The sequence below is a fragment of the Clupea harengus genome, unplaced genomic scaffold (genome assembly GCF_900700415.2).
Source record: "Clupea harengus unplaced genomic scaffold, Ch_v2.0.2, whole genome shotgun sequence".
NCBI lineage: Eukaryota > Metazoa > Chordata > Actinopteri > Clupeiformes > Clupeidae > Clupea > Clupea harengus.
The window spans coordinates 392-14,833 of NW_024879953.1; the positions used below are offsets into that span (position 1 = coordinate 392).

The window sequence follows — 14,442 nt, forward strand, 5'->3', positions numbered from 1 at the left end:
TATTCTGATTCTGATAGTGCCATGAGCCACCTGATACTTCATGCTCAGTTTTGGAAATGCTGGTGGTATGTGTATTATTTATGTGATGTCAGCCACCCAAGTGTATAAGTAAACAGGTTTTCATCAGTATGTCAGGAAAAAACTTTGGATTTTTAAACATTTGGCAAGCAGTGATATACACTGCAACCATACTATTGGACTACTAAGACATGATGACATTTGAGCTAATTCATTTTTATGTGTAAAGAATTGTCACAGAATATAAAGTTTATGGTTGTGGTTTGCATGTTGTTCCACAGCCCTCTTACTTTTGGAAGTCTTTGGCCAGTTTCAGATAGCCTTCAATATGGGCCAGACTCTGCCCATACTTGCATGTTTTGCTTGCAAGACTGCCACATTATTCACCCTATGGTCTCTGGCCTGCTTTAATGTCAAGCAAATCATAGTCCACCAGCATTGATGTTAAACCTTCCAACTGCATAGAAGTAGGACTAGGGGCAATAACACTCAACCAGTAAAGCCATCCAATGTCCATGCAGGGCACACTGTACTTACATGTGAAAAATAAGGGCTTGATTTAGTGATAGAGGTTAGTCCAGAGGTGCTACTTGACCCTTTTCACTAAAATAAGTGGTAGCCATCAAAAATCGCAAAAACAACAAAATCGCGAGGAACAACAGATAGCCTATACACACACAATACAGATTTACGACATTTCCCTTTTGCAGCTGAGGCAAAGATGATAGACTAGATAGATGGTGTTTATGATTTTCAGACCCTTTCTGCAACCCCCAACGCCTGTTTACAGTTCCGTTCGAATGAGCTATACTTGCGGAAATTACGTCAGTGCAGCGAATAATATGGCGTCTATGTTGGCGATGGATGCATTAGATGAACACAATTTTATTATCCTACATAAATAACGTTGATTTATAGACGTAGAGTGATACCAATGGACAGCGGAGTGGTACTGATGATTTATTTTCAGATTTGGTTCCCTTGATTTGGGATACACACCGGCACTCCATGTCAGAAGAACCTCGAGCTCCCTGGTCGAAGAGGGGTTGTGTGGAGTCGCATCGCCGAGGTAGAGCTAGTTTGTGCAGTGACAATACTCTTGATGCGTTGTTCGTCTAACTCGGCGTGTCCGTTACATTGTGACATTACAAAAAAAAGATTTAAAATAACATTATGCTGTTGGTAGTTCACGCGATAAAAAATGACTAGGACAGATTTCTCTGTCGGTGGCCTAGAGTATTGCTTATTTGTAAGCTAACTAGCAGGCTTCTACCGCTGTGATGGGAATCTTCTCTTAGTGCTTTCAATGTAGCATCAGATGAATGTGTTCTTTTCATGCCTGCACATCTATTTACTTATGTATTTACGTATGGTTTGTTCAGTCCAGCTTCTTCAACCCAGTGGAAGTCGAAGTTCAATGTAACACAATTGAAAGGATACCGGAATTAATTGACAAACTAGCCAACAGGAGACAATGTGATGGTTATTTGTAACGCGTAGAACATCTTCCTATCTGATATCGCATAATATATATAGGTGTAATGTCATATTTAATTCCTTTATTAAATCCTTGCTCTCTGAGTTATGAGTTCACCTGTTGCAATGGTACGAAAAAATACACTCTTCCCCATGAAGGTTCTCTATCCCCCTTGCAGAGCAGGGGAAACACAAGCAGAGGAAATGTGAGCGTCCCTTCAGCGCGTTGTCAGCGAAGTCCACGACTGGCCAGGACGCTCCAAAGAGGTACAGCCTTCAGAGCATCCCCTCCCCAGAACTGCTCAGGTGTCAAAATCCTCTCTTGAGTCACTACAGTCTCTCCTGGGCACCTCTCTATGTTGAGTAACTACACTTACAAGAGGCCTTTATTCCTTTAAGACTTTTTTTAGTTCATGACTGTGGTCAAGATCAGACTTTGTTATTATGGTTCATTGAAATTTCATGGCTTGAGGCTTCTGTGCATCTATGAAATTTTGTCTTGCAATGTTTGCATGTAAATTGACATTGTCATTGACATTTCAAGTCTGTTTGCACAGTACATCTCGCTAGTGTATTTCCAAATCGCTTATTTGGCTGGGGCTTGTCTTCGGTTTGTCATTCAGGTGAATCACCTCAGAAAAGAACAAGTTAATTTTTTCTCATCGGACACAAGGGGCACTGTCCTCTGATTGGCTCGGACACCCCCCTGTGACATGCCCGTGGCCAATCAGAGGTGAGTGTGTGTTTGTGTGTGAGAGGGGTAGTGTGTGTATATGTGTTGTATGGCTTCCAGCAGCCCAATGTAAATTGCTGAGGCTTTGATGCATTCAAGGTCTTACAAGGTTTTTTTTTTTAAGAGTGGTGTAGTCTCACCAGTGCACACTCATCAAGTTCTCTCTCTCCCACACACACACACACACACACACACACACACACACACACAGAGGCATTGAATTTTGTTGGCACTCAGCTAGCATTCTCTTATGTGCTGCTTCTGTTTTGGTGATCTGACCCTGTATAGAGTTCACAAGCATTAACTCGGAAACAAATGCAGTTTAGGCCATTCCCAGGATGTAGGCCTTATTGGTATTTCTCAAGTATAATTCTATTTGAAGAAAGAAATGTTTATGGTTAGGAAAGCATTGCATGTTTCCCTTCTTTGCTTGTTTTTTGTTTGTTTGTTAGTGTGTGTGTGTATGAGGAAGTGTGTGCACAAACCATGGCAACATCCCTGAATCTGATTGGCCTGTGCAGGTGCGTGATGGCGGGGGACGTGGAGGTGTACCTTTCCCAGGTGCACGACGGCAGTGTGTCGTCCGGCTTCCGGGCCTTGTACGAGGAGCGTCTGCTGCTGGACGTCACGCTGCTCATCGAGGAGCACCACTTCCAGGCGCACAAGGCCCTGCTGGCCACCCAGAGTGACTACTTCCGGGTCATGTTCACCGCTGACATGCGAGAGCGCGACCAGGACAAGATCCACATGAAGGGGCTGACGGCGGCCGGCTTCGGCCACGTGCTGCGCTTCATGTACTATGGCTCGTTGGAGCTGAGCATGCCCACTGTGCAGGAGATCCTCCAGGCCGCCATGTATGTGCAGCTCACAGAGGCCGTGGAGTTCTGCTGCTCATTCTTGCTGGCCAAGATCTGCCTGGACAACTGCGCCGAGGTCATGCGGCTCCTGGAGGACTTCAGTGTGGGCGTGGAGGGCGTACAAGAGCAGCTGGACAACTTCCTGCTGGATAACTTTGTGCCGCTGATGGCGCGGCCTGACTTCCTGTCCTACCTGAGCCTGGAGAAGCTCATGGCGTACCTGGACAGCGACAAACTGAGCCGCTTCCCTGAGATCGAGCTGTACGAGGCCGTGCAGGCATGGCTGCGGCATGACCGCCGGCGCTGGAGGCACACAGACGCCATAGTGCAGAACCTGCGCTTCAGCCTCATGACGCCCGCCAACGTCTTTGAGAAGGTGAGATGTCATCAACAGCTGAACATGTATTTATTCTTACATCTCCACATTTGACTTATTTCAGAGTGCCCCTTAAGCAGTTTTGCCAGGGCAAGTCACATACAGCATCATACAAATATGAACTTAAACGCAAACTAGACGCACAGTGGAATTATTACAATTATAGTTTCCCACAGGTCTGAAATACGTGTGACATCAGAAATTAGGTTCCGGCAGGGCTGGTGCCCCCGCCCCCCCCCCCCCCCCCCTTCCTCCATCAAGAAATAACATCCTGAAATACACTCAAGAGACTAATAGCATACCTGGTTGGCCTGTTCAAGTTCAGCGTTCAGCCGGTGTGAGAAGGAAGACACATTACCCATGAATTTGAATTCATGTACCAGGTGCTTTTATCCTAAGTGACAGTTACAGAGCACAGCAAGGGTGTACATTTATGAACTGTGTTGCTTAATCTGAAATTGATCTCAGGAGTGCCTGGTTGTTCTTCCTACCAGAAATTCTACCACCTCTAGAGTTAATTACACCCATGTCATATCAAAGCCTTCATAAGCATCCAAGTATTTGATCTAAGTATGGTTGATTGGTCACAGCTTAAGGGCAAGCCTGGTTTGATTTGCACTGCAGTCGGCATTGATGGAACCGCATATCGATGTTTTCCTGTTCTGATTGGTTGTTGCATGGTGGTTCTTGTGTGAGCATAGAAATGCTCATATTGCGGACTGATGGAACCAAATATTGCTATTCTACTGTTGTAAGAGACATGAACTAAGTGTGGCATTATTTTGTATCTGTAACCCATACCGCTGGATGTTTACTCTGTCTCACTGAGACCTGAACTGTTAGCATCTGAACCCCTTCCCCCCCAGATATCCCCCTTCCTGCTATCACCCTTTGTCCTCTGTTCTCACCCCACTGTCTCCCCTTCCTGCCATCACCTGTAGGATGTGGTCTCCCCTCCCATCCTGTATTCTACCTGACGGAATGGTATAAATGCCAACATATTCTACAATCAGGTTGGCCATTCTCTGAGCAACACGCTTAGAGGGGGTCTCCACGCTGAAATAAACTCCAGAAATCCTGACTGCGTCTTCGGGGCTGTTCTTCAAGTTTGGCGTGCTCATTTAGATTCCATCAGCGTCATACAGATCATTTAATAAAACATTGTCACTAAATTTAAAAGAAACCAGAGGCATATTGAGTACAAAGACCTAAATGTATAAAGACCGAAATGTTCCGGTTGTATTCCTCCAAATTTCACAGTCTACCGCGTATCCCTCACCTCCCTTTCACTTTTCCGTCACGCAGGTGAAGACGTCGGAGTTCTACCGTTACTCCCGTCAGCTGCGGCAAGAGGTGGACCAGGCGCTGAACTACTTCCATGAAGTGAACGAGCAGCCACTGGCGGAGACCAAGTCCAACCGGATCCGTTCGGTGCGGCCACAGACCGCCGTGTTCCGCGGCATGATCGGCCACAGCATGGTCAACAGCAAGATCCTGCTGCTGCACCGGCCCAAGGTGTGGTGGGAGCTGGAGGGCCCGCAGGTGCCGCTGCGGCCAGACTGCCTGGCCATCGTCAACAACTTTGTCTTCCTGCTGGGTGGAGAGGAGCTGGGGCCCGACGGGGAGTTCCACGCATCCTCCAAGGTGTACCGCTACGACCCACGGCAGAACTCTTGGCTGCGCATGGCAGACATGTCGGTGCCGCGCTCGGAGTTTGCGGTGGGCGTAATAGGGAAGTACGTCTACGCTGTGGCGGGCCGCACGCGGGACGAGACCTTCTACTCCACCGAACGCTACGACATCGTGGAGGACAAGTGGGAGTTTGTGGACCCGTACCCGGTCAACAAGTACGGCCACGAGGGCACGGTACTTAGCGGAAAACTCTACATCACCGGAGGCATCACCTCATCCTCCACCTCCAAGCAGGTGTGTGTTTTCGACCCCAGCAGGGAGGGGGCGCCGGAGCACCGCACGCGCCGCACCCCCGTCCTCACCAGCTGCTGGGAGAACAAGTCCAAGATGAACTACGCTCGCTGCTTCCACAAGATGATCGCGCACAACGGCAAGCTGTACGTATTTGGCGGCGTGTGCGTCATCCTGCGTGCCTCCTTCGAGTCGCAGGGCTGCCCGTCCACAGAAGTGTACAACCCGGAGACAGACGAGTGGACCATCCTCGCGTCGATGCCCATCGGGCGAAGCGGCCACGGAGTGGCTGTGCTGGACAAGCAGATTATGGTGCTGGGCGGGCTGTGCTACAACGGCCACTACAGCGACTCTATCCTCACGTTCGACCCCGAGGAGAACAAGTGGAAGGAGGATGAGTATCCCAGGATGCCTTGCAAACTGGACGGGCTGCAGGTGTGCAGCCTGCACTTCCCAGATTATGTGCTGGAACACGTCAGGCGGTGCAGCTGAGACAGGGAGGACGTCCTCCCTCCCTCCTGCTTCCCTCCCTCCCTCCTTTCTAGCTACACCATCTGTTTTCAGGACAATGAACAGAAAACGTTTACAGGTGTGAAGAATAATACTACAATACTGATGAAGCGTTTAATCCGTAGGCCAGTGCTTATTTAAACAAACAAACAAACAAAAAAGGAAAACAAAAAACAACCAGTAAACACCATACTTTTAAGTCTTAACTGACCCAAGGGAGACAGTGGTCCAGGCTGTTGGTCTATCTCGCAATTTTCAAATTTAGCTTTCTCAGAAAATGGAGATAAAGAAATGACAAAAAAAATGGTTCTGGTTAATTTATTTGAAGCATTACTCCGTTTAACCAACTTCCATGTTCCCTGTCCACCACATGATGTCACCCCTCTCATCCTGTTTCCTGTGACATCATTCTTACTTCCCATCATCTAGCGCTCTATGTGTTTGGGGAAGTCAGAGGGTATATGTTAGAGAAGGTATGCGTGTATATGCAAACATCTGCAGGAAAGCCTATCCCAAAGCTTCAACCAATTCATCCTGTCAGTACGGCCTAGTCAGTAACACTATCCGGTGAAAAAGAAAAAAAAACACTATCCTGTTAATTTATCCATTGTATTTCTCTGGCTGCTTTTTTGATGTCAGCTAACGCATTTCTGTAAATGATGGAAACGCTGTTGACAAGCATTGCACTCTGAAAGTGTGTGTGTCTACACTGCAATAACACTGGTTCTCCGCTGCTGACTGCAAGTAGGAGAGGGACTGATCACTGGAGGGGTCTAAACTCCTTCTGCTGCCTGTATTTATGCTTCTTTTGTCCCCTCCTCTATTTACTCTCGGGGTTTGGCCGTTTGCAGCGTTACACCCCAACCCCTTACCTGTTGAACGAAACCAGCTGCTGTAACCCATGATCCCTTCACAGTTACTGTCCCCATGAGATAAAGGGCTAAAGCACATTAGCATTTCTGCAGCCTGCCATGTCACGTTCAGTCCATAATTTCTACTGACGATTATAATCAGCGTAAGTGAATTAGAGGACTCATATTTATGACATTGTGTGCGTCCGTCTGTCTCATGAAGTCCGTTTTTTCCTCTCTTTCTTCCTGCGCCTGTCATCCAATGACAACGATGTCTGGAGATGAATGTGTTTCACAGAGTGATGTTCTCTTCCTCAAACACTAGTTTTCATCAGATCTTCCTGGTTCTGTCAGTGTCATGTACATAGATATGCCAAAATAATGGTCTTTGACAAATTCTATATACTGTGCAGACCAAAATGTAATAGGCTATTCGGGTGCGCAGCTATTGTTAGATTTTTAACCTTGTCACCTTTTCCCTTTGCAGGTTGAAAAAGACCAATACTGGTAGAAAATCACCCTGTAACTGTATCTGAGGAGAAAAAAAAGCAAAATCAAGTTGCTTACATAAACATATTGGTAACATAATTATTCACTACTATTTGGACACTTTGTAATTTCTTTCCAGAAATAAATGTTCATATTGTTCAGCTTCTCAGTTGTTTGTATTTCATCTGGCTCAGTGAATGTATCTGCATATTAAATCTATACTTGAATAGTTAGAAGCAGGCAAGACAGCATGTAGTGAAGTACTGTTCTTGAAAACCAGGACATTCTTGATGATTGTCCATGTTCAGCTGATATAAAATATCAACCGTCTTTCGCCACAATTGTAGATTGTGCCTTCAGTGTACAAATGCAGTGTGCCTGAAAGTCGTAAAAGCCCTGAGTTTTGCAAATGTATCCCACACTGAATCCTGTTGTTTCCTATTTACTGTATTCGACGTGTTACAGATATATTTTGTGGGGTTCAGGGTGACTATACAGTAGAAATAGCTCTAATTGTTCTGTAGTCTTGTGATCCCCCCCCCCCCCCCCCCTCTGCATAGACTTTTAGGCTTACACATTTTAAGGTGTTCCTAAATATTTATTCTAGATTTGTCCACCAGCACTCCATAAGGCACGCAGTTCTCAGTTGACACAATCATTTTGTTCCAAAGGTAAGAATGTACTGGCTGTTTACAATTTTTACCCGTTTTAGTCCGCAAGAGGTCACACCGACCACAGAGAGGCGCTGTTTGATTTGGTATGAACGTCATGATCATGGCAAATAAAGGAACGAGATCGCGCTGACCTACTATGCTTGCCGTATCGTATGACAGCTCAAGATGATGCACCGCCGACTCCCAGCTATGTCAAACGCTGGAAAACTGGTAATGTGACAAAATTGTTGGGGAAGAAGTGATATTTGGTTAAAAAAAATACGAATGTTTCACCATTGCCGTGGTTTTTGACGCTCTTTGTGAGGTGGGGTTCCTGTTAAATATTGCATGTTGGCCTATTAGCATCATCTTTATGGTACTACTACCATTCACTGATGTCCCGTCAAAGTCACGAGGAGAGGCAAGCTAGTGACCATCATTAACTAACCAAATAGTCATGCAAAATACACCTGTAATATATAATGTTGCTTGAGCTTCTGGTGTATGAACCAAGCATGGTGTTTTTGATAGTGTTATACGTTAATGTGTTGTGGTTGTGTAGGCTACATTTGTCCTTTTAAAGGTGCACATCTTTACACATCTCCACACAATACACACTGATCACTTGAAACAGATACAAAAAGAAACTTTGATCTCAATTTGTACTTTTGATTCAAAGATCAGCAATCCTGGTAGCTAATCCCACTTTTTTGTTTCGGTTTCACTCAAAGTGCAGAATGGTTGCGAAATATAACTGCCAACAATGAATGTTTGAATATTCCCATAACGTACTGTCGGTGAATTTAGCCAAGTATGTGCCTCCCAACATTGACTGTGGGATTTTCATTGATTAGGTATCCTCTTATTTTCTTATTTGAACAGGTGGCTTTCCCTGTGTCGGTTCCTTGTGTTCTTGGTATGATGCCTGGCACCGTATTTGCAGCCAGCGAAGCTAAGCAGAATAACGACACATTAATTATTGATGAGGTATGTCTCTCTCAGACACACATGTGTGCCATCAAATAATATTTTAAATGATAAGGTAGGTGTGGTGGACCGAGACTGCAAAAGCAGAGATTGTTTCTCATTCATTTTATTACTTTGTTTAAGTCATTGGGCAACATTTTGTATTCTGTCTCAGGAACTTTGCTTCTTTCCTTCTTTTTTTTTGCAGCTGTCCCTTTACACGACTCCACCATCCCGGCTCAGGTACGAGGAGCCTGCAGCGGGGCATGTAGAACAGGGGGTGGCCACTCTGAGGAAGGCTGCAGAGCCCTACACCTTACAGTGCCAGGTGTGCACCAACTGGGGTTTACTGGATCACTATCAGTGTATATATTAGTTTAGTTGAGTGGGTAGGCATGCAGCCCAACAGCAATCATTGTAAACACTCTGTGGTTTGCGTCTAACCAAATAAATGTCTTCTGTTAATTGCATATGGGAGATATTGTGCCCATCTTAAGCATCTTGACTAAGCTGACCTTTGACATTTTTGTACATATTTCCTCCAGCAAACAGGTGCCACCACAATGGAGAAAGTCCAGGTATGTGCACATACGTCTAGACTCTGTCTTGAAGCGTACAATTAAAATAATCACCTGTTAGACTTTAATCTGTAGTTGACGTGCATCTGTCTTCTGTTTTGTTATCTCTTCATCACAGGAAGTTTATAAAACAGTGGAGCCTACTTTGAACAGCTCTGTGCAACTTGCGAAAGGTGACACTTGCCTGACAAACCCTCATGTCTATAGAAATTAATGTGTACACAGCGTCTGCTTACAGTCACTATTAATAAGATGTTAATGATCTCCTCTGGTTTCAGATAGTTATGATTTGTTGAACAACCCTCCACCCAAATTGTACCCCAGTTTGGGTGCTGTTGGTTTCTCAGGAATCCTTGGACTCTACCTGGCAAAAGGTACTACAACGACAAATTGAATTGAAATTCTGTTCTCCCTTTGTGACTGCCTTCTCTTCCCAGTTGTTAGCATGCTTAGGCAATGGCTAGGGTCACAATAACTACATTTAAAATATCATGGCTCTGTATTTAATGAATCCTCATTTGCAAGAATTGTGTGAATGCTAACAGGATAAATGGCATCAAACGTAGTGAGGTTACAGGTCTGGTGTGCAGTATTTACTGGTGGGATGGTGTAACGCACACACTCAAACATCCAGTTTCCTCTTTGTGTACTTCCACTTCTTAGGCTACCGAGTAAGGAGGCTAGTATTCCCCACCGCACTGATGGCTCTGAGTGCCTCTGTGTTCTACCCACAACATGCGGCATCCTTGGCCATGGTAAGTTGACTGTGTGCTGCCGGGATTCTGTTCCATCTGTGGAGCCGCTGCTCTGAGCCGGACTATTTCACAACAGGTAGTGGCATACTTGTGTTCTTTTGTACCTGGGAAGTGTTCTCGGCCTCCTTCCTGTTTTAATAAGATGAATACATCAGAATCATTTAATCATCAGGATGATGACAACAAAATTATTGAATGCAGGCAAATACACAGTGGCAAGAGCAGAGCTGAGGTAAACACTGATCTATGCCTCTCACTTTTGAGCCTTGAGCCTTTGGGTCTCTTGTGTGTAACTGCATATCTGACCGAGCTGCTTGGGCTTAGGCTCCCGTGTCCCGAGGGCAGGGCTGGCTGTGAATTGTGTGTTTTGATTAACCCCCTTCCCTTCCTACTGGCTTCCTGAGGGAATGTCAAAGTGTGGAAAACTTTGATGGGGGGGGGGGGGGGGGGGGAATATTCTGAGAAGTTTTCCATGTTCCTTTTTTCAACTGTTGATAAAGGAAAAGGGAGACGCATGGACAGACTGATAAGTCATTTCATTTTTATCTCCGTAGTATTCCATGGAAATAATCACAATTGGTCTTAAATTATCTATCTACTCTGAGTCTAGTTATGTTTATTGGTTATTGTCAATTAGAAGATGTGTTTTGTCCAGTTTATTAATGTTTTTTTGCTGGGCTTGGCTTGGCTTGTGTCACTGAACTTGTCATACTGAACATGCCATACTGAAGATAATGTCCTTGTTTTGCTTGATGCTTGACTTGACTTGACTTGATGCTTGACTGCTTGATGCGTTCGGCAGTAAGTACATTGGATGATTTGCATTTATTTGTGACACAAGCCAAGCCAAGCCCAGCAAAACAATGTGATTCATATCGAACATGCCATACTGAAGATAATGTTCTTGTTTTGCTTGATGTCCAGAAGACCAAAGACCAAGTATACACCATGGGCTCACAGGGTCGTGTTCATGCTGAGGACCTTTGGAAGAAAATGTCCTCTGTCTTGGGAACAGTAAGACTGTGTTAACTCTTAACACTACAATGTATTCATATGACTTCACACTGCGTGGGTGTAGCCGTTATGTTGCCCGTAGCAAATAACTATTCAGTCACAAACAGGATGTAGAACTAAATACACTTATCTGCTTTTCCTCCCACAGTCAGAGAAGAAGAAGTGAGACCAGTCCAGCAACCCCAAATCATGAAGCAGATACCAGGGCTATGTCATGCTTCATCAGTTGTGTTTGCTATTAACACAACCAGCTTTCCTGGATCTGTTCCTTTTCCTGGTACTATTTACCCATGCTCATAGCTATTGAACTGTGATATACACACTTAGGGGCCAAACCAACGAGCAGCCTTGTGTAGGTTGTCTTTGTATTTATTTAAAACACTTCTGCACTGAAAGGAATTCCTTTAGATGTATATAAAATGGGATTATGTGATCAGTCGTATGATGATGTTGCCTATAAATGTCTCTGTGTCATTGTTTTTATTACATAATTGATTGATGTTTTGCAGCTTCAGATACCTTAACATCATGTCTGAGACAGCAATGTGGTTACCGTCTGTTTAGCTACTGAAGGAAGTTCAGAGAAGTTTAGTTAAAGAAAACATCTGACATACATTATAGTACTCGGGTAATAAAGCTATTTTTGCAAAGTGAATACATGACAAGGATAGGTCACAAAGATTACGGTGTCAGAGGTCAAGGAGTCAAACACCCCAGATCCTGGCTACTTCACTGGTGTGGTGGTTTAGGTCATATTATTTTTATTCATATACATTATACTCATTTGTTGGCACATATTAATTGTGTATTGGTTAAAAAGTAACTATCACAGGAAATTAACAAGATGTTTTGATTTTTACATCAAGCCAGTAGTCTCCTTTGCAATTCAAGTTTCACTTACGACTGAAATCGAAAGTAAGCCTTTGTTTCGTTTTGTTTTGTTTAATCTCTTTTGCTCTGTTCTTTTTTTTATCCCCAAATGATCCCCCACAGTGTCAATAAAATGGTTTGGAACTCTGATATTTCTCTCCTAACTCGGCCATTTTTCTCTCCAGAGGTTATATTTCAGTATACAAGCTGACTTGCCACAACTTGATCTTGAAAAGTTTGGCACGGTGTTACTTGTAATGCCATGCAAATTTTCAACCTGCAAATTCCACTACACGCACACTTCTTTAGCTAATCAGTAACCCACATAATTTAATGAGCTGTTCTGGCGTTGGACTATAGGGGACCCTCAGGAGGGCTGAAAGCATAGCAAGCAAATGATTAGCTCAAATTACCACTGTGACATTTCACCGCATTGCTACTTGTTTTTAAGATCCTTTAAAGTGTGTTAGGTTTTGACAAGGCAATAACTGCTCAGATCAAAATGGATTTATAAGATATTAGTTCTAAAGCAGTCCAAAGTGTTTTACTTAATACCTCATGCAATGCAACATAATACCTCACTGTTTCCCAGATGGAGGCACAGTTGGCTTTGTTCATCTTCTCTATATCAATGTTAACCGTTTATATTTGTCCCAAGGGTGAGTCTGGCCTCCGTGATACGAACTGTAATACCCCAGTGTTAATCACTCCAAAACACATTTTCATCAAACTTTCCTGACACACCTATTTCCCGCGAAAGCCACAGGGTTGCAGCCATTTTTAGGTTGTCATTTTAATTTGCACCACCCAAAGCAGCACTATAAAGAATACATACGACAAAAACAGATAACCCCTCAACTTCATAAACCAGATGTGATGGTGCACCCCTCAGCTCAATAGATCTGATAAGCCTTTGTTATTTCCCATGGGCCACGGACTACATAAAGGGTTATCATAAATGTTGCTTAGTGGTTATGCATGAATGTAATGCAGAGTGTGCTTTCTGTGTGTCATGGTGGGATCTGGATTCAACTTCAAATTCCCTTATGCATCTATCTGTTGTAATGGAGCTGGGTTTGAAACAAAGGAGCATGTTTATCACTACACTTTGTTACCACAGCCCTCACAGCACAGTTCTTATGGAAACTCGTGTTGATCAGACCCCTTTGCTTCTGGACTCTGAAAGGCTTACATCACAACGTTGCTCAAGGAATTTGTGTATTCGGAACTGGTACTCATCATAACTGGGAACATATCAACTCAGACTTCTAAGAATACTGGAAATAGCGCTGACCACCACAATGCCAGCAGTCTAGTTATGTTTATTGTCAATTAGAAGATGTGTTGTGTCCAGTTTATTAATGTTACATTATTTGTGCTTTTTTGTGTTGAACTCATGACCTTGTCATGAGTCAAGCATCAAGCAAAACAAGAACATTATCTTCAGTATGGCATGTTCAATATGAATCAATTTTTTTTGCTGGGCTTGGCTTGGCTTGTGTCACTGAACTTGTCATACTAAACATGCCATACTGAAGATAATGTTCTTGTTTTGCTTGATGCTTGACTCATGACAAGGTTTGCGTTCGACAGTAAGTACATTGGATGATTTGCATTTATTTGTGACACAAGCCAAGCCAAGCCCAGCAAAAAAATGTGATTCATATCGAACATGCCATACTGAAGATAATGCTCTTTTTTTGCTTGATGTCCAGATGACCAAAGACCAGGTGCACCCCTCAGCTCAATATAACTGATAAGCCTTTGTTATTTCCCATGGGCCACGGACTACATAAAGGGTTATCATAAATGTTGCTTAGTGGTTATGCATGAATGTAATGCAGAGTGTGCTCTCTGTGTGTCATGGTGGGATCTTGATTCAACTTCAAATTCCCTTATGCATCTATCTGTTGTAATTGAGCTGGGTTTGAAACAAAGGAGCATGTTTATCACTACACTTTGTTACCACAGCTCTCACAGCACAGTTCTTATGGAAACTCGTGTTGATCAGACCCCTTTGCTTCTGGACTCTGAAAGGCTTACATCACAACGTTGCTCAAGGAATTTGTGTATTCGGAACTGGTACTCATCATAACTGGGAACATATCAACTCAGACTTCTAAGAATACTGGAAATAGCGCTGACCACCACAATGCCAGCAGTGAAGCTTTTATAACTTCCTTATCTCACATTTGATAGGGCTATCACACAAAACAATACTGCTGTGAAAAGGTCCCTTGGCAAGGCTATCTGGCAATGGTCTTATTCCATTCAAATGCATTGTGATTGCCTTTGAGATTGAATTGGACAGTCTGATGCTGACTCTCTCTAGATCTCTGAGGTACCCTAGAGCTTAAACAATCAATGTTGGTG

The 14,442-nt window shown here is 43.9% G+C and overlaps 2 protein-coding genes across 6 annotated transcripts; both read left to right on the plus strand.

Moving 5' to 3' along the window:
- Positions 1-814: 814 nt before the first annotated feature.
- Positions 815-7,394, plus strand: klhl15 (kelch-like family member 15). 3 transcript variants are annotated; one of them, XM_042705748.1, is made up of 5 exons: positions 815-1,087; positions 1,654-1,761; positions 2,118-2,227; positions 2,749-3,460; positions 4,766-7,394. In XM_042705748.1, the coding sequence occupies exons 3-5, from the start codon at positions 2,208-2,210 to the stop codon at positions 5,873-5,875; spliced, it is 1,842 nt and encodes a 613-aa protein (XP_042561682.1). In that variant the 5' UTR covers positions 815-1,087; positions 1,654-1,761; positions 2,118-2,207; the 3' UTR covers positions 5,876-7,394. The 3 variants fall into 3 exon arrangements, with proteins under 3 accessions (XP_042561682.1, XP_042561683.1, XP_042561681.1); XM_042705749.1 differs by lacking the exon at positions 2,118-2,227; XM_042705747.1 differs by lacking the exon at positions 2,118-2,227 and having other exon boundaries at positions 1,674-1,761.
- A 596-nt stretch (positions 7,395-7,990) lies between these two features.
- apoob (apolipoprotein O, b) lies at positions 7,991-12,219 on the plus strand. 3 transcript variants are annotated; one of them, XM_042705750.1, is made up of 9 exons: positions 7,991-8,117; positions 8,769-8,873; positions 9,061-9,180; positions 9,398-9,430; positions 9,549-9,603; positions 9,709-9,804; positions 10,094-10,185; positions 11,110-11,199; positions 11,348-12,219. In XM_042705750.1, exons 1-9 carry the CDS (start codon positions 8,073-8,075, stop codon positions 11,363-11,365), a joined length of 654 nt encoding a protein of 217 aa, XP_042561684.1. In that variant the 5' UTR covers positions 7,991-8,072; the 3' UTR covers positions 11,366-12,219. The 3 variants fall into 3 exon arrangements, 2 of the variants coding, with proteins under 2 accessions (XP_042561684.1, XP_042561685.1); XM_042705751.1 differs by lacking the exon at positions 7,991-8,117 and adding an exon at positions 8,126-8,211; XR_006151975.1 differs by lacking the exon at positions 11,348-12,219 and having other exon boundaries at positions 10,094-10,261.
- The last annotated feature ends 2,223 nt before the right edge of the window (positions 12,220-14,442 follow it).